Genomic DNA, 27,479 nt, shown 5'->3' with positions numbered 1-27,479 from the left:
TCATACAAGTGAAAATTTCAATCATACGATAGTTTTTACTTGAGAAATCAACATCATGTCACGTTGTAGAAAACTTCTTTCTATATCTTTTCTACTAGAAACTAGCACAGATATAAAACTATACGAAAAAGGGTACTTACTTTCTGAGTCTATGTCAGTGAACTCTTTCAGCACTTATGAGTATTTAATACAATTCAATTGTCAGGTTTCACTTGACTCACAGGCTTATTCTCTGATGAATGAGACACTTTCATATGCTTTTATGTATTTACATTCATCAGGTATACAGAACAGGTATACTTACCAGATTCATTCAGGTACAGCGTTTTCACAATCATTTCGTATTGATCCAGTACGATATAACCAGCAGCTAGGTACTCGGCACGCATAATGATTTTCAGCGGTAACCTATGGATGAAATTGAGAAGATTTTTGAGAACGAGGACATTGGCAAGGGCTTTTAAGGGGTACGCTTGACCATATCGAAAAAAGAGTCAATAACTGTCGTAAAATAAGTCATCATTTTTTTAGGCCAATAAAAAGGTGAACTCTGGGATTGTTTGATTTCATTGATACTTCTGACACTTGTTTTCGTGTGGTAAAGTTGAAGTTTTCGTTCTTCGTCATTTAGTATTTCTACATCAGTAATAAATGTTGGACATTGTACTATTCTGAAAGAGGAATTTTTGAAAAGATATCGTATCGTATCACTTGAAATCTTTTGCAACACGAGGGATCCTTAAAATGGAGCGCATACGTTTGCTTTGGATCGAAGTAATCTTTGACTAATTTGACGGTATTATTTTCGATGTTTCTATTCGGTAATGTGATATATGACCAAAAAGTTTCAAAAACTTTTTCGATTGTACACTTGAGTTTTTCTATATCCCCAAGTTTAATGATTCTCTGGTTTTCATATGTTTTCAAAGCGCGTTCTGAAATAGTAATATTACATATTACGCAGAGTGAAAATAAAACTACGTGCGCTCTATTCAGCCAATGACTAATTCATTTCAGATGAAACACTTCACATGTATTACAAGTATCAAACCATAGATGGCGTTGGGTGTACATAATTCAAGTTGCTAATACAACTCAATATCAACGCCCCCACTTATCAGTAAAATAAATTTACAAATTTACTATGCCTAGCAGTTTCAACAGTTTATGATGTTTTTCAGAGTTTAAATTTTCAGTTAGAACACCAGCAGGCATAATATCTGTAAGTAGATATTCTAATTTCAAAATCGAATTAGAAATCAATTCCCATGCAAAATAATGACATATATCTATATGATGTTACTATGATAAACTTATGTTACTTTGATTATCATTGAATAAGGTATAACAAGATACATTTTCAGTCAATTCTGCTAACAAACCTCTCAAGTATAGAGTTTCATGTGCTCCTTCAGATGTGGACATACGTTCTGCTTCTGTGCTTGATAATGTAACTGTTTTCTGCTTTATGACATGAGATGACAAAACCACAGAGTTTTTGAATTATCTCATGAAAATCTCAAACCATAGTTCAAAGTCTCTTTCAAATATTTTAAAACCCGGTTTAGCACTTTTCCTGTGACATTCATCACAGGAATTATTGAATTGATTGAAAAACTGACACTAAAATATATATCTGGTCTAGTCAAAACAGACAAATACATGAGGCTTCCAATTAACTTTTGGAAAGGAAATCGAGTTCTGATTCTTCACTATCTTCTCCCTTTTTTAAATCCAACTTCAATTCCATAAGTGTCTTAATTCCTTCAGCATCAAACATGTTGAATTTATTTAACAATTCAATGATATAGTTTTTCTGACTCAATATCATAATGTTATTATCCCGATCAAAATCTACTTACATGTCCAAACATTCTTTAATTTGAAATCGAGAGCTTAATTCCTTTTTGATTCTACTTGTTTCCTTTTCATCATTGGAAAAACTGAAAAAAACATTTACTGATAGCGCAATGATTGTGAGCATATCATTTTTTTCTTTTATGGAAATACAAGACTCAATGCATAGATTTTTTATAATTCAACTCGCATGAAATATTATTTGCACGGTCATTCCAAGCTTGTGATAACTGTTTATCTTTATTCAATCGTAAGCATTTATTTGTATCTGAACAAATAAAACCTTCTGGCATTTGCAAATAAACAATTTCAAATACCCATTAAGAAATGCTGTTTCTACATTTAAATGATGAATATCTAACCTTAATTTAACCGAAAGTGAAAAAGTAATCGTAAATTGAATGTCTTATTTCAGGGGAAAACATTTCTACATGATCTATTCCTTGTGTCTGTGAGAATCTTTTAGCTACTAACCTAGCACGATATTTCACTATACCTTCATAATTGACTTTTCTTTTAAAAACCCACTTACACTTCACAACAGCTGCTGTACAATTTCTCGGCCAGTCGACTACTTCCCAAGCTTCATTTTCTTTAAAGCTCTTCAATTCCTCTGACATGAGTTGTTTCCACATATATGTATCTGCTCTGAGAAGCCTACTGAGATTCGGTTATCTTTTTCTAAGATTTCCATACACATATATGTGACAAAATCTTTGAATTCTTTAGGTTTTGTATGTCTTTGTGATCTTCTACTTTCTGAAGTTGATATTTCATTTATTTTGCATGTGTAAACTTCATCGCTGGTGTCTTCACCCTTGAAGTAACTATCTCCCGCTTCGGAATTGCTAATATCTTTATCATTATGGTGTACAGATTGTTCATTTTCTACGGTGCCCCGCACTGAATCTGTCATTACTTTGCTTGTAGTGATTGATACTTGTACTTCAGTTTCCTCCATAATCACCACATCTCTGTTTATAATTACTTTGTTTGTTTCTGGGTCATACAGTCTGTTACTCTTAGTACTTTCACCATATCCTACTAAAATAATTTTTCTTTATGAATTTCACTAGTTCGAACTTCCATTGTCTAATATATAAAATGATTGGAAATCCCTGAAACAACTAAAAAAGAAGAATCAAAATTAAATAGCTGTAAATAACAATTATATTAAGCCAAAAACCTGAAATAAAACCCAAGTAAAAATAAAACAATTGAACAAAAAATAAAAATAATGAAATACAAAATGAAATTAAAGATAAAAATAAAAAGTCAAGAGATTTCAAGCCATGTTAGTTCACGACGTTTCGATTGTTACTTGGCTTGAAATCTCTTAACTTTTTATTCATGTTATTTTCATTTTGTATTTCTTTATTTTTATTTTTTGATCAGTTGTTTCTTTTTTACTTGTATTTTATTTCACTATTATTTCATTTCAGGTTTTTTGCTTGATTAATTGTTATTTACAGCTATTTAATTTCAATTCTTGTTTTTTAGTTGTTTCAGGGATTTCAAATCATTTTATATATTGAACAATGGAAGTCCGAACTAGTGAAATTCATCATGAAACATTGTCAATCACATTCAAATAATTTTTCTTGGCCGCATAAAAGTGTAGGCACAATTTCTAGAATACTACTCGCTCGAGATCCTTTATCTGGAAATAGTAATCTAGTTTGCTTGCCTTCATTTCAAGTCTCACAATTTTATTTGTTCAAGCTAATTTCTCTTTTGCATATCATTTCTTCAACTGCACCATTTGTCAATCTCTTCAGGTCCTTTTCATTGTGCCCTAGTCTTTGATTCCAAATTTCTTCTGACACAATAGTTTCTGCAGATTGAAAACACTGCTCTGCTCTTTCAGTGCCTAATTCGTACATATTATTGACCAATTTGGCTGTTCCCATTAGCTGACCAGTTTTTTTGAAAATTTCACAACCATCATTTTCACAGATTACACTGTTTCCATTTCTAATCAATTAGCCAACTGATAATAAATTTGTTGCTACTTGGGGTACATATGAAACGTCTTTGACCAACACTCGAATCCTTTCATTTTGCACAATTGTTATGTTCAAGTTTCTGGTGCTTTATATCGATACCTTTGATTCATCAGCAACTACAATTTCGTTGGGTCCTTGTGAATTTGTAGTTTCTGTTAAGCAGTTCTTGTTTGTAGTTATGTGGGCACTAGCTCCTTAATTCATATACCAATCATTTTATAATATCAAATTGATGATGAAAACCCGTGATAGAACTCATGACAAATATCTTGAAGGAAATACAGTAGCAGCTAGACAGTACTATGTAACTTTAGGAAACTACGTCAGCGACGCAGTAAAACGTGAAAAACACCATTCATACAATTTTTTTTTGAACAAAAATAAAAACAATCAAAAAATGACATGGAGAAATCTTGCAGATTGGAGTGTTACTACAAAATCATCTTCGCACACCAATAGCCTGCCAATTGAACTACGTAGACCTAAAAACTTCAATTACTATTTTTTAAACGTGGCTGTACTTTCAATAGTAAATAGTAACACTCTCTCATTATACAATAATAATAAATTGAACGCTCCTATGAACTTTTCCATCACCGATATATGTGATGATGATATTTTGACTGCTATCGAAAAAAAATCTAATGCTTTAGGTATTGACAATATAAATATCAAGATGATTTCTTTAGTGATACCACTGCATTGATGAAGTTAGGCATACAGAGTCTTTCAGACAGGACTATCTGCAGCAAATTATCTGAAACAATAAACTGGTTAGTTCTGGGAGCTGTAGGTAGTATGTGTTTCGATATACCGTAGGTCAATTTCGGTGAAAGTCTTCAAAATATGATTTTTCTTATGAAAGAAGTGGGTTTGAGATCCCTGGTTCCTCTTAATATAAACCACACCATCGTTCTATTAAAGCGTTGCTCCGTCTTTTCTTGATAACGACTGCTAACCACAAAGAAAATAGTCCCATATATTCAATCAAGACGATTTCTAATAGGAAATGACACTAAAAATTATTTTTATTGTGATTGTTTTTCATTGTGAGCCTATTTCGATTATATATGTCCTAGGAAAAATGTATAGATAGGTGATTTTTTTCTTAAACTGTTTTGATTGAGCAGATTTTTGCTCGTTTACATGTAGTTACCGAAATCTCTTAGGTTTCAAGACAATCGAAAGTATCTATTTCATCAAGTACGTCATTCCTTCCTTGAGATCAGTTATATTAGACACCATTGCGAGTTTAAATACGGTTCCTTATTCGCCTATTTTCAATTATTTTGGTATTTTCATCAATCAATTGAAATATTTTTTTTTATGAAATGAGCGCCCCCTAAATACAACTTAGTTCTATTTGAGGGAAAAGTGTTTCTTTGTTTGAAAATAGTCGAAGTATGAGTTCGAATAATTCTCTAATTCCATATTATTGAACGCTTTCGAAGCAGTGTTCAAATTCGCGAAACTGAAATCGCTGAGAAACATTTCAAATATTGGCCATTCATTTTTCTACTGAAGGAATTTCTTGAATTTCACAAATGATTCGTAAATTGCCAATGTATTATGTTCTCATGATATAATTTCCAGAATAGGGCAGTTTTTGAATTGAAGGGGTTATATTTTTAGAAGTGATTAATTTTTGGGAAAGAAAGTTTTAGGCTTTCTACTACTCCATCTTGATACAAAAAACAAGGATGAGGGAATCTTTCGAAGAAAGTAAGGAAGTAATCAATTTGAAAATAAGTAACTCTATACATGGATGTGTAGATCATGCAAAGAAGTAACTTTCAGACACAAACTGAAAGTCCTCTTGATTACTTCCTTCCTTTCTTTGGAAGATTCCCCCTCATCCTTGTTTTTTGTATCAAGATGGAGTAGTAGAAAGACAAAAACTTTATTTCCAAAAAAGAACAGTTTTCTTCCTGGTAAACTAACAACGCCACAATAATATGATATTTTCATCGTCGTTTTGATTATAATCCACAACTGCATCTGTATCAAAATTGAAAAATTTACTAGTAAAAGTCTTCGCGATCTCTAATTGTAAACTGAACATGTTACCATTTAACGGAGAACAGACTTGTTTGACAAAATTGAAACCATCCTTTTTATACAATATGAGATCGGCCATACTGTTTGGGTATATATTAGCTTAGAAATTGGTTTCGAGAAAATGAACTTTTGGAAAGTATTCTGAGTTGGGGTGATATCCGTTATTCCCAAACATAATGGCGAAAGAGAAAACGATAGTTAAAATTAGGTCAAGAACGAGAACATTAAGGGACTTACTTGGATTTCTCGTGGTCGTCCGCGTGAAGAATAGCGTTGGAAAGGTACCTTTCTCTCTTGATAATGACATTCACAAAATAAAATACTTTTGATGTCCACAAATATATTTTCAATGACGATTACTTCGACACGAGCACCGGAGTTCATTCAGTTGGAAACTTAACGTCAATATATCGGACAAATATGTTTTTTGGTAATACGCTGGTTTTTTGCCTTTCAGAAGATCATGAGCGTCTCTAGTGGGTGGAACGTTGCTTTGGCCCCTTAATGTTCGATACAGCACAAAATATTTATATTTACAAAATGAAATAAACTAAATTACCATTACCACATACCATATTCATGTCTTCTAAAAATAACTTTCTCTGATTTGATATTTTGCAAATGACCTCGCCTAATGGCAGATTTATCAGCTTTCAAAATTGTTTTTTCTGAACTCAGAGTTCTACATTTTTCTCAGCATTTTCTTAGCTATATCCCTTTATATACCACGTACTTGGTCAGTTATTTTGAACGGGTGATAATAATCGTAAGATGTAGTAAAAAGTTGTAGTACTATGTTGCATATCATTTGAAATATCAAATTTGAGGTTTTTGCATTTTTGATAATTACTTCGACAGGATGCGAACAAAACTATTTTATTTTTCAAATATTATGCTCTATAGAAGGCAACAGTACAACTACCATCAACATACTTTCTCAACTAATGTCGAAAAAAATATGGATGATATTTTTTAGATAGTTTTCCTTAATTACTTATAGTGTTTCATTGTTTATGATTGATGTAGAACTTACCTTCGAGGAAGTTTCATTTTGAATAACCGCTTTTTTATGTTTTCATAATCAAATGGATTGGCATTTTTGCTATTTTGGGACTTCCACTAAGAATTTTTTTTTTCATTAATAGTTGCGCTGTGAGCTTCCTTATTTGGATTTCTAAACAGCATTGGAATTTTAACATTATCGTTATCTGAACAATTTTGAACAAAATCTACACAAAATTTCATTTTATGAGTTTCCCGAGTGAAGTTTCAAGCACCTGATTGTGTAAATTCATTTCGAAGGTTATTTGGTTGCTTGTGGAATGTGTTTCTGGATGTAACTGACATTGGTTCTGGTTGATTTGAAGGTGTCCTACCCCCAAATGTCTTTATTTGTCTGTTTGTTGGGAAGTTTCTGTGGACAGGTCATGGCTGAACATTATTAGGTTGTTTGGGAAATGAGTTTGCAGAAAATGACTGAGATGCTGAGTTTCTCGTTTCGAATGGGGGTCTTTGAGGGGTGTTATAGTTGAAATTTGGAGTGTTATATGAACATTTTTTGATTATTTCCAAAATGTTGGATAATGTTTTGTGGGCTTGCCAATCTTGAAATTGTGGTCTTGTGACAACCTTTGTATGTTGAGGCATTATTGAAGTTCTGAAAAGATTTTGGGCATATTGAAAATTGTCTTCTTCTATAATGTAAGTTATAGCGGCTTCTGAAGAATCATCTGGATTCTTTATTCCAATCAAGCTATGTAGTGGACCTGATATACCTCTAATAAAAGTGCTTAAACAAATTTGTTGGTATTGTCTTGAATAAATCAATTTAGTAGCGGCATTAATTTATGTCAGGAAATGAATTGATTTTTTGGGTAAAAGTGCTTCTCAAAATTTGTAACCTTTTACCAAAATCCAAAGTAGATTCAAGTTTATTACCAAAACATTGAACAAGAGCAGACTTTATCAAATCCCAAGTAAATAATGCATTCCTACAAGCTACTAATAATTGAGCTCTGTTTATTAATTTTGTTTGACTTCTTCGATTGACGACTTGTTTATTTTGTGGAAATTCATGTTCACTGAGGATACACTACAAAAACACACTTTTGTCTATTTTCCACTATATTTCTTTATTGTTGACCGGTTTCGGCTATTATACCATTTTCAAAACTAACTGATTACATTTAAATCCGAGTAATTTATACCTATATTATTCTAGCATAAATGATTTGATATACCTGATATATCTGATATACCTGATATCCGGTACCTGCGTTTCATATACCTGTAAAATCCATGAACATAACAAAGCTTTCAATATAATGTAGGTTTTGGGATCTGGACTATAGGTTCAGGAGAGGACTATTGTTTAATTCAAGTTGTTCGTTGAGGACAATAGAATTGGGATCTTTCTTTGACCTGTTTATTTCCATAGATTCCAACAGATTCATCATTTTCCCTTTTTCGCATGTATGTAGGATCTTTAAATTATCTTTATCTATTTTATGTTTCGAATTTTGAAGATGTTCGTACATTAATGATTTTTTATCCGAAATGACATGTTCGTGGTACCTTGTATCAAAATTTCTCCCAGTTTGGCCTGTATATATGGCAGGGCATTCACCACATTCTATTCGATATATACCAGATCTCTTTCCTTTCTCTAATTTAGGTTTGGCATTAAATAATATGTTTCCTAAATTTCCGTTGGATGTGTAGGATGTTTGTAAATTGAATTTTGAGAGATAATTTTTAATATTCTCGGAGATTCTACCAGCATAATTGATACTAACATATTTGTGTTCTGGTCTTGTGGAAATTGAGTATAGTTCTTTCATTATTGATTTTTGTTGATATTTCATTGTTATGTTGTTAACTAGAGTGGTAGGTATTTTGTTATTAACTGCTATTTGTTTAATGATTGCAATTTCACTTCGGAGGTTTTGATCAGAAAGGGGTATTGTGAAAGCCCTATGTATCATTGACCTGAATGCAGACAATTTCTGTGAAATCGGGTTAAAAGAGTCAAAAGGTATTGTTCAATCTGTGAATGTGTTTTTTCGGAAAATGTTAAAGTCGAGTTTATCATTGTTTTTGGATATTGTCAGATCTAAAAAATTTATCTCATTGTTCTCTTCTATCTCTACGGTGAATTTGATCTTATCGTGTAGACTATTGAGGAATTTCAAGTAATGGTCTAGTAATGGTCTAGTTGAACCATCGAAGCCTACTAATATGTCATCTACATATCTAAACCAGAACACAATATGTTTATGGGAAAGACAGTTATTCAAAATTAGATTAGTCTCTAAATTGTTTAGGAATATATCAGCTAGTAACGGACTTATCGGTGATCCCATTGGTAGGCCTGAGTTCTGTATATAAAATGTATTATTAAATTTAAAATAGTTTTGTTTTAAACACGTGTTGAACAGTTCACAGAGTTCACTGTTGACATATGGGTTAGTATTATGTCTATCTAATATGTTTTTAATCAGGGGAAGGCATTCATCTGTTGGAATATTTGGAAACATGTTCTTGATGTCAAACACTTACTAATTTAATGTTTCCGAGTCTACAGAGGAGATGTATGTCAAGTTTACGACTCCAACTGACCTCCCTGTGAATTTAGTTCAAGATTGAGTCTACAGAGGAGAGGGTTGTCGAGTTTACGACTCCAACGGATCTCTCTGTAAATCTAGTTCAGGAGCGAGTCTACAGAGGAGATGGATGTCGAGTTTACGACTCCAACGGGCCTTCCTGTAAATTTAGTTCAAGATTGAGTCTACAGAGGAGAGGGTTGTCGAGTTTACGACTCCAACGGATCTCTCTGTAAATCTAGTTCAGGAGCGAGTCTACAGAGGAGATGGAAGTCGAGTTTACGACTCCAACGGGCCTTCCTGTAAATTTAGTTCAGGAGCTAGTCTCTAGAGGAGATGGATGTCGAGTTTATGACTCCAACGGGCCTTCCTGTAAATTGAATCCAGGAGCGAGTCCACAGAGGAGATGGATGTCGAGTTTACGACTCCAACTGACCTTCCTGTAAATTCAATCTAGGAGCGAGTCTACAGAATAGATGGATGTCGAGTTTACGACTCCAACTGACCTCCCTGTAAATTTAATCCAGGAGTGAGTCTACAGAGGAGAAGGTTGTCGAGTTTACGACTCAAACGGATCTTTCTGTAAATTTAGTTCAGGAGCGAGTCTACAGAGGAGATGGATGCCGAGTTTACGACTGCAACTGACCTGCCTGTAAAATTAATCCAGGACCGATTCTACAGTGGAGATGGATGTCGAGTTCACAACTACAACGGATTTCTCTGTGAATCTAGTTCAGGAGCGAGTCTACAGAGGAGATGGATGTCGAGTTTACGACTCCAACTGAACTCCCTGTAAATTTAATCCAGGAGCGAGTCTACGGAAATTTGGTTTTGGAATGAAAGTTCAGCCCCCCTTCGGTATATTCCAAAACCGTGTTGGTAACAAAAATTTTTTTTTTCGGTCACTGAAAAGTTTACTCAAATGACCACTCGGCTAGCTCAGCAATTTGGGGGTGAGTATGGAGAATAAATCCACCAAAAGGTACTGTTCTTGGTATTTTACAAAAATTTTATTGAATCTTTAATTTATTTATTCTGGTGAGTCCGCTTCTTTTTGCTATATATATATATATATATATATATATATATATATAGGTTGTGACATGTATTGCACCAATTAGGCCATAGCAAAAAGAAGCGGACTCACCAGAATAAATCAAATGAATAATGCTACTGCTACTTATCATGCGACTCCTTGATGTCCAACTTAAATGCAATATCCAACAATGGCGGCTGGTGGTCTGAAGCGGCCGTTTCGACAAGCTAGGACAAAACACTAAATCCGACCTTTTGTCGGAATCCCGTACCAGCAAACTCCTTATACTCGTACTCGGGACTATCGAATCTTTCCCTTACGAAACCCAATATACTTTGGAATGCAACAATTTCTCCAAATTGTTAACAAAAATTAGGAAAGACCTCTTGTTTCTTCCTCGTCTCCTCCAACCCCCCCTCACGACCTATTTCCGCCTTTCGAATTCCTATTTATTGAAATTCCTCACATAACACTCTTTCTTGCCGTTAGACTTCCTATAATTGATCAAGGTGATTGTTTGAATGTTCATAACGGTCTCCATTTACGTAACACAGCTGCAGCTATTTTATAATTCGCCTGAATCAAATTTTACCGCCAGGAAGTAAACCTGACCAGCGTTCGGAACCGTACGATAATTATCGTACACATACGATAATTTTGTGCCTACGTACGATGTACGATAGCATATTATTATCGTACGCAGATTGTACGATAATTTCTATCATGATGAAAAATTTGAGAATTTATATTATTTCACTCATGCGTTGATAGTCTAAATCGCACTAGCATGATTTTATTTTGTCCAATAAAATCTTGGGAAAATACCGGGAAATACAAGTTCTCTATTCCTATTGGTCCTTACGATCCGCTCTACTAAGTTTCACCACTGTCGATACTGTAACTTTATCCAGCGCCTGCTGTACACGCTTTCTTATTGGTTAGTATAGCATCTACCAATGCGAACAAGAGAATATAAGTTCGATATTTCGATTATGTTCACACTTCATATGTATCGTATATTTTGTATAGAAAAGTTGGCAGTTATTTCGTTATATTATTATGATTATATGTCTGTATTCACTCTGACAAACGGAATTATTCAAATTAAGTGAAGAAAGAAGTAATTTTCTAAAGCAGCAAAATTTTGATTACACACTCGGAGTGATTGTTATCAATGGCAAGTAGGTATATTTATCAAATACATTTTTTCAGTGGCTGTATATTTTCTGTAACTTACTAACCTATTAATTATTTTTTATCTGTGCAATGAAGAATGAGTCCTAAATGCAAAGTAAATAGTACGAGCAGTCAACTGACTGAATCAGACTCGGATATCACACCTCCCAGAAAAATAACCAAGATCAACAAACATCGCCAGCAAAAATTCAGAGACGCCTGGCTTAAAAATGATGATTACAAGGAATGGCTTAGTAAAGTGCCTGACGACCAGTACAAAGCTAAATGCCGTACATGCAATGTAATAATGAATGCAGAGTTGACTGTGATAAAAAATCACATGACATCGAAAACTCATCTTCGAAAGCCTTTAGCATCTCAACAGTCAATTTCTACTTTTATAAAAAAAACTGACGAAATCAGCACGAAAGCCAAAGCAACTCAAGCACTTGAATTAAAGTTATGTGGTTTTCTAGCCGAACATAATATATCCTTCACCACTTTAGATCATTTGACAACACTATTGAAAAGTTCTGTGCCAGACTCTGAAATTGTTAAGAACATGCAGATGAAATCGACGAAAGGAACTGCGATAATAAAAAATGTCATTGCTGAGGCCGAAAAAGAACATCTGCAAAAAAAATTGCAGATCAATCGGTTCAGTGTTTTAATTGACGAATCAACTGATATTGGGGGCATACAAACGATGTGCATCATTGTGAGGTAAAAAATAATAATCATATTTCACTGCTTTTACGGATAATAATTATCTATTATGTGTTTTTATATTTTAAATTTTGTAAAACAGGTTTTTTGACGCTGAAGAGGGTCGAGTGGTCAGCAAGTTTTGGGATCTCTGTCAAATTTTCGAGCAAGATTCGGAGGTGGAGAGTGCTACGGCAGAATATTTGTTCGGACTAGTAATGAAGTCCTTTGAAGATTACGAGATTCCATTAGAGAACATCATTGGATTCGCGTCGGATGGAGCCAGTACAATGATGGGAAAAGATAACTCGGTAGCTTCAAGATTTCTCGAAAAATGCCCTGGCATTTACATTTTCAAGTGTATATGCCACTCATTGCATCTTTGTGCCAGCAATGCATGTAAAAAATTACCAAGAAGTTGTGAAGATCTGGCTCGTAATGTCTATGGTGAATTTAAAAACAGCGCTAAACGACAGCACTTGTTCAAAAAGTTCCAAACATTTTTAGACATTGATGTTCACAAAATTCTCCGCCCAGCACAAACGCGTTGGTTATCTTTAAAAGCGGTCGTTTCGAGGATAATTGAACAGTGGCCTGCACTCGAATTATACTTTAGAGACCAAATGCTAACTATTCGATTAAAATCTGTTGAACAGATTGTCCAGGCTCTCAACAATCCGATCATCAAACTATTTTATCTTTTTCTGGACTTTATACTACCTAAATTTACTAAACTAAATGAACTCTTTCAGTCATCGTCGGTAGTTGTTACAAGCCTCCATGATAAAATGTGTAAAAGCTATCAAGAAATTTTAGAAACGTACATGTCCAGAGATTATATTTATCGAACCGATTTAAGTGAACTAGACCCATGCAATGAGTCGCATCGTTTACGTCCGGAAAATATGTACTTCGGAGTTGAAGTCAGAAAAATGCTAGATCAGGTCGAAATTCGCAATAATGAAAAATTAAAATCAGATTTCGCTACGACTTGTACCGATTTTCTAATTGAAGGTTGTAAAGAAATTAAAAAGCGCTTTGATTTTTCAGATCCTGTTTTAAAATTAGTCTCGTATCTGAATCCGTCAAAAGCAATGTTGAGAAAGACCAGAGATATTGTCCCCAGTTTGCTGCCCTTGATGAAGGCTTTGCCTCGTATTGCATCAAGTGATCAACATCAAATAATCGATGACGAGTGGCGTCAATTACCGTCTTTCGAGCTCCCGGCAGGTATTGATGTAAATGATCCGGTCGATATTTTTTGGGCAAAGCTGTTGGAATGTGAAGAAGGAGATCAAGGAATGACTTTTAAAAACCTTTCAAAATTTGTGCTCGAAACAATTTCACTTCCACACTCGAATGCTGACAGTGAACGCATATTCAGCAAAATTAACTTGATTAAAACTAAGGCTCGCAATAAAATGACAATTTCGACGGTAAACGGCGTGCTATTAGCTAAACAACGAGTTAGAGGTAAAGAAAACGATTGCACAACGTATGATCCATCACAGAGTGAATACAGTCGGATGAACAAAGCGTTACTATACAAAAAAAAAATTACTACAGAAAGCACTGCTAAAACGGTTCAAGATTTATATAGTGACGCGGATGTAGAGGAATTTAATAATATTTTAATGCCAAACGATTTCTAAGTGATAAAACAAATAATTAATCTTTATGAATACCTTAATTATATTAAATTATTTCTTAAAAACTATATTAAAATATAAAAATTATATTTTCTGTTTTTATGAATATAAGTGTATATTGATATATAAAAGAAATTCTTTCATTTTTTATTTCACTACCCATTCATATCCATTTCTTCTTTATAAATACAAAATTTTGGCGTGTTTCATACCCAACTTGCATGGGAACAGTGAAATTTTGTCTGAGTGAATTTTAAGCTTGGCGCGTTTATTGAACTTAAAGTGGAAAGGGAATCAGTTCAGGTCTGTACCACGTGTAAAACATTTGGGTTTCAGTGTTCTGTTGATTTGACAGCGGTGGTTTAAAAAAGATAAACTATCGAGTACTTGCATGCATATCAATATTACAATTTATATGATTTATTTATCTATAAGAGACAGTATCCTAAAAAATACGATAATTTCGATCCATGTACGATAATTTTACGCCCCTGAGTACGATAGTCAGTCCACTTCAAGTTGCTAACGCTGAACCTGACTAGTTCGGTAGTCGATCTTTCTCGACCGGCTTGCGGACTACGACGGCAGCAAATGACACCTATGACAAAGTCAACATCTAGGTTTTGTTTACTTTTCCAAATGCGCCAATTGAATATCAAAACAGGAATGCCAAGTAAGTATTGACAATTGTAACATATTGGCCTTCCCTCTACGCTCATTATTTTCATCTCCTTATATAAATGAATGAAGATATTTTGACTTTTCTTCCTTTTCTGGAGTACCAAGTTTGTTTATAATGATAAATTCCTATAAAATGTTCCTTATCAAAGGTAGACAACCAACCTTACTTGGCAGTTGTAGTGTGGGCTGCCTATCTGAATTGATATTAGTGTATTCACATAGAATAAAATAGCCTAATGTTACTTGGTGGGAAACCGGCACGTAATATGATGTATCTTTCTATAAGTAAAATAAGTTTTGAAATTCTTTGAATACTTATTGAGTTTACTATCTATGAATAAATAAACCCGTTCTCTTTAGAATATCAGTAAAGATAGATCACATCTTTTCTTTTTTATACGTAGATACTTGAGTTTCATCTTCATATACATGTTATATCTTGTTTTTCACAATTCACTTTTTAAAAATTGGTTTATTTCTTTATAAACACTTTATTACAATATTTGAATATAATGTGAAAAACTTGGTATTGTATATTCACACAACAAAAGGTGTAATTTATAAATAATTATTTATTATCAAAATTCATATCACCATACAAAATCTGGCCCACGCCATTACCCGACATCTTATTCGTGAAAAAACCCTAACTCTACAACCTCAATTGCCAGTACCCCTCTAGGCACTGTCAATTGTCAGGATCCTGTTTTACGGTGCATTCACAACGTACGTAGCATATATTACACTCCTTCCCACTTAGCTTGTTTCCAAGATCCCAGCCACGGTTACAAATCCAACCTGTCAGGAGCCTTACTAACTCTTTGAGATTTACGAATCAATGATGGAGATGTCTTTGAATACTTGGGGGAGGAAACCCTGACCCTATCATTTTTAGCAAGAGATTTAGGTATAGGTGTAATAGGATTAACAGAACTCTTTGGGTCTACTACTTCAACTGAGGGGGGAACCTCATTATTTTTTAAACCTTGATTCTCTATAGATTTCTTCTCATGAAGGTTTTCACTATTACTCTCAGGCCTATCCGACTTTTGGAAGCTTTCTACCGCCGACTTATCTGTTTTATCTGATCCATCTACGGAAACATCTATTTCTGGAAATTGTAGAAAAGTTGGTTTCAAATGATCCGCGTGAACATACCGAACTCTTCCTTCTGAGGTCATAACTAAATAAGAATTTATACCAACTGCTTTTAAAACTTTAGCTGTAACCCACTTCTTCAGCTGTGTCATATATAGCATCACTGACTGATTCACTAAATACATTATATTTTCACGTCTTCCCTTGTTTTGTCTCTGGGCTACGACTTGTTCTCTTTTCCTTTCTACCTTCCCTTTTAAATATTTTGGATGAAACATGTTTAGTTTAGTTCGGGGAACTTGTTTAAATAGCAGTTCGGCCGGTGACTTCATTGTGACGGTACTTGGAGTGTTCCTGTAATTAAACAAGAAATTATCCAACTTATGCTCAATTGAATCGCATTTCTCATACAAATTTCGGTTGAAAATATCATTTTCCATAGCTTTTTTAATGTTCAATACTGACAATTCATCCTGTAAAAATACTTCTTTCAAAGATTTTTTTGCTGTCGAAACGCATTTCTCTGCACTGCCATTAGATTCTGGGTGATACGGTGGTGTGTTAATTACATGTATTCCATTGGATCTACAGAATTGATGAAATTCGTCACTGTTAAAAGGGGGTCCATTGTCTGCCACCAAAACTTCAGGTAGACCGAATCTACTAAAAACTTCACGAAGTCTTACAATTGTCTTTAGAGCATTTGTTCCATTCATTCGAAAAATCTCTAACCATTTTGACGTGGTATCTATCATCAAAAATAATTTGTAGCCTTCCAAATCAAAAAATCAACATGCATTCTCGAAAAGTTTCTCTCACTTTTTTCCCAAGCTGATATGCTGACATTTTTTTCACGGTTACTCAATATTTGGCATGCTTGACATTGATTAACAAATTGCTCAATATGGTCGTTGATATTTGGCCACCAAAAATCGCTTCTAGCTCTCAGTTTCATTCTTACAATTCCGGGGTGACTTTCATGTAAAATTTCCAACAGTGCACCTCTTAGGGATTCTGGTATTACCACTCGATTTCCCCAAGTTAGGCAATCACATTCTACACTCAGCTCATTTCTTCTTTGAAAATAGGGCTTCAATTCTTCATTGTTGCAGTAAGACCACCCATGTTTAATGTTTTCAATGACTTCACTCACACATTTGTCTTTCTTTGTCTCTTCACAAATCAGCTCTGCCGTAATAGGCAGGTTATCTTCATATGTGAAAGCAAAAACTTGGTCCTCTACCTTACTGTCTTCGAACATCTCAGAAAGCGGCAATCTCGAAAGACAATCAACATTTGACATCTCACTAGCTTTTTTGTATTTAATCTCATAGTTATAAGCCGATAATGTCACCGCCCATCGCTGAATTCTAGCATGAGCTAAAGTAGGCAACCCCTGTTTTTCTCCAAAAATGGTTTTTAATGGCTGGTGATCAGACAAAATGGTAAACTTTCTTCCATACAAAAACTTGTGAAACTTGCGAACTGCAAACACGACTGCATACGCTTCTCTCTGTACTTGAGCATAATTTCTTTCTGATGGTGACAGCGTACAAGATGCAAACTGGATTGGCTTACAAACACCGTCTTCTACCAAGCTTAAAATTGCTCCCAACCCATATGGACTTGCATCTGCAGCCACTATAAGTTCCTTATTAGGGTCGTAGTGTGTTAAAGTAACACAGTTCTTAATCATGCCTTTACATTTTTCAAATGCTGCCTGTTGAGACTTTCCCCATTTAAAAGGTTGGCTTTTCCTTAGTAGGTCATTCAGTGGACTCAAGATATCTGAACAATGAGGTAAAAATTTAGAATAAAAATTCAACAACCCAAGAAAACTTTTAAGCTGAGTTAAGTTAGTGGGGACAGGCGCATCCATAATTTCTTTTACTTTTGACTTTAATGGTTTTATACCTTCTTTACTCAAAGTGTGTCCTAAAAATTCAATTTCTGACTGAAAAAATATACTTTTGTCACAATTTAATTCGATATTATGTTTTTCAAAGCGTTGTAATACTTGTTCAACATTCTTAATACATTCTTCTAAATTTCTTCCTGAAATTACACAATCATCTAAATAGACACCTACAAATTCCAACCCTTTCAAAATTTGTTCCATCGTTGACTGAAATATAGCTGGACTACTTGAGATACCATAAGGTAATCTAGTGTATTGAAATAATCCAATGTGAGTATTAATTGTTAATAACTCTTGACTTTGTTTGCTAACTGACAATTGTAAATAAGCATTGGATAAATCTATCACACTAAACATAACTCCACCTGATACTGAGAAAAACAAATCATCTGGAGTTGGAAGAGGGTAGTGATCCATTTTTAAAATTTGGTTAACATTTTTTTTAAAATCCCCACAAATTCTGATAGTATTGTTTTTCTTTGGGACTACCACTATAGGACTAGCTATATCTGCATGACTAACAGGAATTAGAATACCTTCTGACACTAAACTTTCAAGTTCAACTTTTACTTTTTCTCTTAATGAATAAGGTACGGAATAAGCTTTATGAAAAATCTTATTTGCATTTTCTTTTGTTGAGAATATTGTCCATTGATACTATGAACCTATAGCCAAAAGCTTATTTGTCATTATTATTAAGATGAGAGAAGAAGAAGACTAACCTAGTTGTAGATAAGAAATGGTTGTATATATGATGACTTGCACATGTATGCTAATGTAATCAGTTGTAAATAAAACTCAGTTTACCAGTGAAACATTTATTTAATCATAACAAATAATAGGTTATGGGCCCAGGATCGCGCTAGACGTGAAACTGAGTAAAAGAAAAGCAGACATTTCTAGAAAGGGGAACGCAGAGCAGAAAAGAAGAAACATGAATACAACAGTGATTTTCCCACAATTAACCTCGGAAAACTTCAACAATTGGAAGTTCAGGGTCAAGGCATTTCTAGAGGAGAAACAAGTAGCAATAGCATTGGAAAAGGAGGTTGAAGATTATGGTACTGAAAAGGAGAAAACGGATTTTCAAGTGAAAGATGCAAAAGCAAAGTCTATTATTGTTCAATGTATATCAGACAAACATCTCGACATTGTGAAAGATTCAAAGACAGCCAAACATATGATGCAGTCATTAGAAGAAGTTTTCGAGAGAAAAAGTGTTTTTACAAAGCTTACGTTAAAGAAAAAGCTATTAACTCTCAAGTGAACAACAGACAAATTAGAAGATCATTTTCAAAAGTTCGATAGCCTAATTAGAGAGCTAGAAAGTGCAGGAAGCAAGTATGAAGAATCAGATAAAGTTTGTCACCTTCTTTTAAGTCTCAGTGAGGAGTATGATACAGTATGAAACAGTTAGATATTCCTACAGCATTTTTGAATGGAAAATTGGAAAATGACATATACATTTATCCACCAGAAGGTTTAAAGACAAAGTCTGCAGTACTTAAATTGAATCGTGCTTTATATGGGTTAAAAGAATCACCAAAAGTTTGGAATGAAACTTTTAGTAATTTTGCTCAAAAGAATAACTTTAAAAGGTCAAGATATGACTGCTGTCTATATTGTGGAGAACTTATATACATAGTACTTTATGTTGATGACATTTTATTAATAGGAAGCAAAAGAGACATTGAAAAGGTAATGTTGTTATTGAAAGAGGAATTTGAAGCAAAAGATTTAGGAGAAGTTAGTAATTTTTTGGGAATGCATATCAGTAGAGAGAAGGATAAGTTAAAAATAAATCATGAGAAATTTATAGGTAAACTCTTGGAAACTTTCAATATGGAACAATCAAATCCAAAATATACACCAATGGAAAAAGGCTTTCAATATAGTCCAAATAGTGAAGTTATCGAAATTCCATATAGGCAATTAATTGGAGGATTAATGTACTTATCCACCACAACAAGACCTAACATTACATTCTCAGTCTCATATCTAAGTAGATTTTTGGACAAACCAACAAAAGAGATTTGGAATGCAGGCAAAAGAATACTTCGATACCTAAAGGGTTCAAAAAGTAAAGGATTAACCTATACATTATGCAAACAAGAGTGTAATACATTAAATGCATATTCTGACTCAGATTGGGCATCTGACAAAATTGACAGAAAAAGTGTAAGTGGTTGTATTATCTTACATGGAAATAATCCTATATCGTGGTTCTCTAAAAAGCAAGGATGCGTTGCTCTCTCCACCGCAGAGGCGGAATATGTAGCAGCAGGTTTTTGTGCTCAAGATCTTATTAATCTAAAGGGAGTCATGGGTGATTTGAAATTAAGCGTGAATGCAAAGCTATATTGTGACAATAGAAGTTCAATCCTGATGTCAAAAAGTCATGAAAATTCCAAAAGGGCGAAGCATATAGATATAAAGGCACATTACTTGAAAGATCTAGTAAGTAAAAAAGAAATATCTATTGAATATGTTTCATCCAATGAAAATTTAGCTGACATTTTAACAAAGTCGTTAGGCAAAGAAATATTTGTGAAGCATAGGGATAATATACTAGTTTTATGACTCTTATTTTGCAATGTAGTAAAGCGATTTTGATGTGAGACCTCAAATCGAGGAGGAGTGTTGAGAATATTGTCCATTGATACTATTAACCTATAGCCAAAAGCTTATTTGTCATTATTATTAAGATAAGAGAAGAAGAAGACTAACCTAGTTGTAGATAAGAAATGGTTGTATATATGATGACTTGCACATGTATGCTAATGTAATCAGTTGTAAATAAAACTCAGTTTACCAGTGAAACATTTATTTAATCATAACAAATAATAGGGACTACAGCTGATTAACGGAAAAAACAGATTTTTAAACAGATTTTTTAATGCTTCGGATTGTTTTTCAGTATTCACCGAATTCATTTTAGCTGTTCTAATGATCTCTTTGCTTTTGGTATTGTATTCGTGTATCACTGCCTCAGTAGTATATTTATTATAATTTTTATGAGCATATAATATAGCTGTGAGTATATATAATAATGAGACAGTGAGATTCTCTAGATTTATGAAAAAAAGGTTTTGCAGGATCAGTTGTTTGCTTCAACCATCTCTCTAATTATTTTTTCTGAGTTATAAAAACTTCATTATTATGAATAAACTTATTATGAATAAAACCCTGTATTATCTACATAAAAAAATTACTTTTGGTTCAGACATCCACAGTTTGAATGTTGAGGTTAAACGATATTTTGACTCCTCCAGCCTTTAGAACAGAAACATTCAAATGCTCATTTTCATTTCAAATCACCAGAATAATGAAATCTCCCAGAAGATAAAACACGAATGCATCTCACATTCCAAAAATCACCTAAAGTTATATTTACTTCAAAATCAACAGTAATCAGGTGCGAGTCCCCAGTCATTTTTTATTCTTTTTTTTTTCATCTTCATTTCATTGAAATATGCCCATTTTTTTCTGCGCCATCACTTATATATACAAACTTATCATATACTTTTTTTTCTCTTCACCTTTTATTCTGAAAATAAAACACATTGTCTAAGTGTAAAATCATTACTGATAATTTATGAACGTTGAGTGGAAGAACAGTTCATTTTAGAGACGTGTCTCTACAAAAAGTAGATCAAAATATTAAAATAGTACCTAACACCTAGTACCTTCAACCTTTTTCCCTCTTGGTACAGAAACATGGTTTTGATAATATTGAAAATGTGTTATTCCTGGATCGTTTCAAGAAAGCTTTGCATTACGTATTTGAAAAATGTATAGTTGAAACCAAAAATAATGCCGCCTTCTGTATTCAAATCAAATACAATCTCAAGTTACTGAAAAACATACCCCAACTCACCTCTGGATTAGTCTGGATCCCATTGCTGAAGTTGCTGTGAAATTTCACAAAAAAAGTTGTGATTTTCCAGAAGAAGCAGTGATCCCACTCCATATAATTCTATTCCCACTTATCAAAAACAAATTAATGAACGGGTATCTTAACCCATTTATGCCCAGAACTATTTATTTCTTCTAATCTTTACAAATCTCACATATTATGGTTAAATGGCATTCAATTGAAGAAGTAACTATCGAAAAACGAATTTCAGTGAGGAAATTTAGTGTTTTGATATGGGTCGTTTTTGACCCACTTGGGCAAATAAGTATCCTATATGCAATGCACACATAAAAACAAGCAGAACTTTGTGTTTTGCATGTCTATAAAATTGAAAACTTTCAGATGAAAACAAACAAATAAAATATCATCCAAACACTTTTATTTTCTATGAAAATCTAAAAAACATTTATCATGTAGCGCAACTTCACACCGGTCACAATCTTTAGTGGTTTTGTTTTTACAATGAGCACATCTTCGTCTTGTCTGTCCACTCAAAATAAGATGTTGCCCATGCCTCCGAGCTGCTGGACTAACAAGAATAGGCTTTGGGCCGGTTGATAAGGGAGGTTTTCCATACTTTTGCAGTATAGATAATACAATAGATCTTCGGAATTCCAGATTATCAATTTTTTTTCCAAATTTCCGAGCCAGTATCCATGCATTATTTATGGACACATCAAACATCCAGAATAAAATGGGAATATACCACTTCTTGCCTCGAAATCCTATGCGATAGTTTGCAACATTGTTGTCCATTTGGTCCACACCACCCATAAACCTGTTGTAACAATGTATCACGTTTGGCTGAGGTATTTCAACTTTCTGTTTCTCTTTTGCTGAATATCTAACAGCTTGACGGATCGGTGCTACGCCATATTCATTCGACAGCATTGTGACAACATTGTTGTCTTTCCAACGGACACAAACAATATTCTCATCTTTGTCAACGGCATTGTCAAATACACCCCTAGCCCTTTTTTTCATTAGTGAAGAATTTTGAAGGGGGCATTTATCGGTACGGTTTTCTCGCACTGTACCCGTTGCGGCAAAACCCATTTCTCCCAATTTGCTGATAAGAGTGGCACTTGTGAAGAAATTATCAAAAAATAATGAAAATTCCAAATCAGGAAAATGACTCTGCAATAATTTGGCAAAATTTGTTACCACAGATTCACCTAGTCCAAGTTTTTCGCCAGTCTGTTGAGAATTTCGTCCTTGGTATACATCGAAATTGACACAATATCCTGATGGAGTTGCCAAAACCCATGCTTTGTAACCGAAACGGATTGGCTTTCCTCTAATGAATTGTTTACACCCGTTCCGGCCAAAATACGGGATCATGGATTCGTCGATAGACATACAAGAACTTACAGGAGCATATTTGATAAAATTTTGGTTCATTTTTTCAATCAAAGGACGTAACTTAGCCATTTTGTCATTCTGTGCTAAGTTGTTATTATCGGCTGCGTGTAAAAATCTAAATATTTCTTCAAATCGATTTCTTCTAATAGAATCATAAACCAAAACATTTCTGGTGTCATCTCGTCCTTCCCAAAACATGCGACGTCTGGGAACGGGAACGTAACCACTTACATAAAGGATTGCAATAAAAACAAGCATCTCGTCGTTGCCGATTTCCAATATACAATTTTTGCTGCCTGCATATAGGACGCTATTTTTTACAAGAAATTCCAATATTTCCGGATTCAAGACAAGCTCTATAATTTCCAGAGGCTCAGATGTATCGCCTAATGTCAACACAGGTAAAAGTTCGATATTTGTTTGTTTTGTTTTATTTCCATTCAAGTCCCCTTTGACCCATTGTCGATTTTTTCGTGACTTTTTCTGCCTTCCTTCAGGTTCTCTTACGTTACTGTCTTCATCACTGTTACCATTTTCTTCTTCTATATTGGTTTCCGCTTGCGCTTGAAGCTGCATTGAATTTAGTCTGTTAGGGTCATTACAGTCTTCATCCCCTGAGTCTTCATTACTGTCAAATCCATTATCATCTGGAGGAGTTATATAGATTGTATCTGGAACAGGATCACCTTCGGAAAGTTGTTCTATTTCATCTAACAACTCAGCCGTCGTCAGTGGTTTCTTCCTAAAATAGGAAAATGTATATCACATATCTGCCCAACGGGTCAATAACGACCCAAGCAATTTTTTATGCATTTATTTTTCAAACGAGCTAACCTAACCACAAAACAAATATTACTTCGTACAATGTGAAACGAGTATAATAAATAATTTGAAAAACAATAAAATCGATACTCAAATAAGCAACTTACCAGTACCATTTGTTATCCATGTCACACTGCACTATTTTGTCGACTAAACTTATGACGAATACCAAAAAACCTAACCCTCAGCACGTTCTGCAATATTATACTTAAGATGTTTATTATTTTGTCTACTGAATGCAAAAGTAGGCAATACCTTAAACATGCACGTGTATAACTGATAACCTAATTTAAGGACTGGGTCGTTTTCGACCCGTTGGGCATAAATGGGTTAAATATGAAATTTTCGTTGAAAGTCGTGCTGCACTCCCACAAGAAATCAAAAACTAAAATGGCTACCACAGAATACTGATTGTAAACTCGTTTCTGTAGTCTGTGATGGTTACCACAGGCCACAAGTCTGTGATGGCTACGATCCAATAGACAATGGGCCTTATTCAGGTGTTCACTTGAATATTGAATATTTTTCAACATTGCATATTGGAACTTTTCAATAACAATAAGTATGTGTATTCATGTGTCACTCTTGAAAGTCGCTTTCTTGAATGTTGAAACACTGTTATTGAATTGAATTTTTAGACTTGGCAACAAAGGAAATTCTAACAAATTACTAATTTTTGACAGAGTAGTTCGTTTATTATTGAGTTTTGAAGGTTGATTTGGGATGGGATTTATTCATTCTATTATTTGTACGAAACAATAGACAATGGAAAGAAAGAGAACTTCTAAAAAACAATTTAAAATTTATATAGACTATATAAAATCACATAAAATATTACTAACGGGAAAATGGAGTCCTTCGAATAATCCGGAGGACATGGAAGCTCTCTGGAGGAATTTGACTCAAGAATTGAATTCCTGTGGAGATGGTCCCATTAGAGATACGAATGGCTGGAAAAAGGTAAGTAAACTGGCATAAGAAAATATTAAATGAAACTATATAATACCTATCAAGACAAAATTCTGAATTTTCGTAGTTTCTGTTAAATTATATTGATACTGCCTATAGGTAGGTAAAAATTTAAAAATTATAAATGCTTGTATTTTAAGGTTTTCACAGAGTGGAAAGGCGTCTGCCGAAAAAAGGCTAGGGAAAGCAAAGCTCTATCTGAGCTTGAGGCTGAAATAATTAAGCTGACTGGCCAAGGAGCAGTAACAGGGCTCGACTTGGGTGAACTAGGTCTTAACCCGAGTTGTTCTTCAACGAAAACGACAAAAAAGCAGCCAGGTACTTCGTATACTCTAGTGAGTACTGTGGTAGGTATATTCATCTTAAAAGCCATTTCTTCAACTCTAAATCGCTTTTACGATATACATTATATTAATTTTAGCACTCTGAAGAAAGAGAGCAATCAGATGAGGAAACAAAACCTGCTTCATCCCCTGAAAACCAACCATCCACTAGTAAGGGTACAGTTAAAAATAAAAGGAGCAGTAAGTTGAATTTAACATCTGTAAAGATAAGAATGAATGCAATTAAAATGAATTTTGAAAGAACAGCTTTAAGCTATGCTCATTCAGTTAACTTATTTTTTGTTTGTATTATAGAACTCAGAAGAACAAGAACTGGTGATATTCTTTGTCAGACATATGAAAATGCGGTAAACATTCTAGGAGGAAAACTGTTTGATATAAGCCTTGCAATTTTAGAGGTTGCAAATGCCATCAATAGATATTGTGATAAAGTGGAAAATAACATTGAAAACACAGTTATCATTGACCAAGAATGAAATATTTAAAAAAATATTCAATATTTTGCTTTAGTACATAATGAGAAGATTGTTTTTTTAGATTAGGGAGAGAGTTTGACTTTTATTTAATAAAAATGTGTTTTTTGTTGTTTTATAAAATTTTTAAAGATTATTTTTTGTTGAATTTCATGTAGGTATCATAATAAATTTTATAACTATACTATTAGTAATTTTTCTGTATTTACTTTTTGTAACAGAAGGCAATCTTTTTAGAGACAAAAAAATTGGTTTACAAACAGTATGCATTGTACATACAATTCTTGGAAAATAGGAACAAAGACTTCACCGAATTATGTGAAGAATTGAACAAGGTGCCTGGTGGCGCTTGCAAAAAGATTAAAGAATGGCAAGAGGCATTTTGGAGATGGAAAAATTATGTGAAAAGGAAAGCCAGGGATATTTACATTGATCAGCATCTCACAGGTGGTGGTTTGCCAATTCCAATAATATTAACTGAGCTTGAAAAAAAACTGTTAGCCATTCTGAGTGGGCTGTGTATTGAGGGGATGTTAGTTCCCGAGCTAGGGTTTTTGAAACAAAAGGTATGTAGCCTTGAAGCACTATTAAATATTACCACACCATGATTTTAGGAACTTGGACATATGATGAAGCTCAAGCAACCTACAACAAAAAAAGTTGTAAAATGGTGCTACACCAGGAAACAAAGAAGTACGAAAAAATATAAGACAGTTTTGAATTTGTTGAAAGCTACAAGCAACAAGTTGGAGAATAGCATGGACGAATTAACTATAGCCATTCAAAAAGTTGTAGATGCTATGGAAAGATATTTTTCTTTGAGTTGAAAGGAATGAATATCAAATGTAAACATTATTTAAATAAAAATCTATTTCGAAATGTTGAGTATATTTTATAGTGACAAAAAATCAAAAATACATATTGATTATCCTGTTTCTGGTGCGTACACCTTCATTAAAATAATTCTGACTTATATTCAGATCATCAAAATTGATTGGCTGATCTGGAATAGGTGCATCATCCTCCGAATTCTCTTCTTCAAAAAAGTCCTCCCTTTCCAGCAATATATTGTGAAGAATAGCACAAGCATTTACAATTTTTGCTGCTTTCAATGGGGCATAATGTAGGGCTCTGTGACCAAAGCAGCATCTAAATCTGGATTTGAAGATGCCAATAACTCGCTCAATTATATTTCTTATTCTTTTGAAACGAATGTTGAATCTTCTTTCCTGCTCAGTCATATCTCCTATGACAGGAGTAATAAGCCAAGGTTCTAAGGGATATCCACTATCTCCCAATAACCAGGAGGATCTGTCTCCATTTCTAAATTGTTGCATTAAATGAAGCCTGGGTAAACTTGTGCTCCATACTGCTGAATCATGCACACTCCCTGGATATCTGGAATTAAGCGCAAGAATCTTATAATCTGCAGAACAAATGATTTGAACATTGAGGCTGTAAAAGCCTTTACGATTGTAGAAGAGAATCGCCGGAAAATTTTGATCATCAGCAGGTGGTGCTACTATTTTTACGTGAGTTCCATCTACAACTCCAATGATGCCTTCAATAAAAAACAATATATTATTCAAAGGGGCCAATTTGAAATTTAAACAATTATAATAAAGAACAGCTAGTTAATATTTAAGCAATAACCAACCTGGAAATGCATTGAAGTTGTTGAAAAACTTAACTTTTTCCTCATTTTTTTCTTCATCTGTTTGAGGAAAATGAACCTTATATCCAAAGTGTTCATTTAGGATTTCAGTAATTATGCCGATGCACCTGCTAACGGAAGATTGACTCATGG

At 33.9% G+C, this 27,479-nt stretch overlaps 2 protein-coding genes across 4 annotated transcripts; both read left to right on the top strand.

The window, feature by feature from the left end:
- Positions 1–11,175: 11,175 nt before the first annotated feature.
- LOC141483873 (protein FAM200B-like) lies at positions 11,176–14,627 on the top strand. The gene is made up of 3 exons (XM_074178814.1): positions 11,176–11,740; positions 11,832–12,458; positions 12,544–14,627. Exons 2-3 carry the CDS (start codon positions 11,833–11,835, stop codon positions 14,090–14,092), a joined length of 2,175 nt encoding a protein of 724 aa, XP_074034915.1. The 5' UTR covers positions 11,176–11,740; position 11,832; the 3' UTR covers positions 14,093–14,627.
- Positions 14,628–24,222: 9,595 nt separating this feature from the next.
- On the top strand, positions 24,223–26,551 carry LOC141483877 (uncharacterized). Of its 3 annotated transcripts, none has more exons than XR_012466349.1 (4): positions 24,223–24,846; positions 24,996–25,202; positions 25,277–26,238; positions 26,287–26,551. XR_012466349.1 is itself a non-coding variant. In XM_074178863.1 (4 exons), the coding sequence occupies exons 1-4, from the start codon at positions 24,652–24,654 to the stop codon at positions 25,673–25,675; spliced, it is 687 nt and encodes a 228-aa protein (XP_074034964.1). In that variant the 5' UTR covers positions 24,223–24,651; the 3' UTR covers positions 25,676–26,551. The 3 variants fall into 3 exon arrangements, 2 of the variants coding, with proteins under 2 accessions (XP_074034964.1, XP_074034948.1); XM_074178863.1 differs by having other exon boundaries at positions 25,277–25,379; positions 25,494–26,551; XM_074178847.1 differs by having other exon boundaries at positions 25,277–26,551.
- The last annotated feature ends 928 nt before the right edge of the window (positions 26,552–27,479 follow it).

The sequence above is a fragment of the Leptinotarsa decemlineata genome, unplaced genomic scaffold, assembly GCF_025532065.1.
Source record: "Leptinotarsa decemlineata unplaced genomic scaffold, Ldec_3_MD MMD2_P_RNA_scaffold_14, whole genome shotgun sequence".
NCBI lineage: Eukaryota > Metazoa > Arthropoda > Insecta > Coleoptera > Chrysomelidae > Leptinotarsa > Leptinotarsa decemlineata.
The sequence above is the reverse complement of the archived record's forward strand: the minus strand, read 5'-3'. Positions and strand labels throughout refer to the sequence as shown.

What these genes read in the sequence shown, in the direction of transcription:
- LOC141483873 (XM_074178814.1), top strand. Translation starts at nt 11,833, where the DNA reads ATGAGTCCTAAATGCAAAGTAAATAGTACGAGCAGTCAACTGACTGAA. An exon ending in ACGATGTGCATCATTGTGAG is followed by an intron (nt 12,459 to 12,543) that starts GTAAAAAATAAT and finishes TTTGTAAAACAG; the next exon opens with GTTTTTTGACGCTGAAGAGG.
- LOC141483877 (XM_074178847.1), top strand. Translation starts at nt 24,652, where the DNA reads ATGGAAAGAAAGAGAACTTCTAAAAAACAATTTAAAATTTATATAGAC. An exon ending in ATACGAATGGCTGGAAAAAG is followed by an intron (nt 24,847 to 24,995) that starts GTAAGTAAACTG and finishes TTGTATTTTAAG; the next exon opens with GTTTTCACAGAGTGGAAAGG. An exon ending in ATACTCTAGTGAGTACTGTG is followed by an intron (nt 25,203 to 25,276) that starts GTAGGTATATTC and finishes TATTAATTTTAG; the next exon opens with CACTCTGAAGAAAGAGAGCA.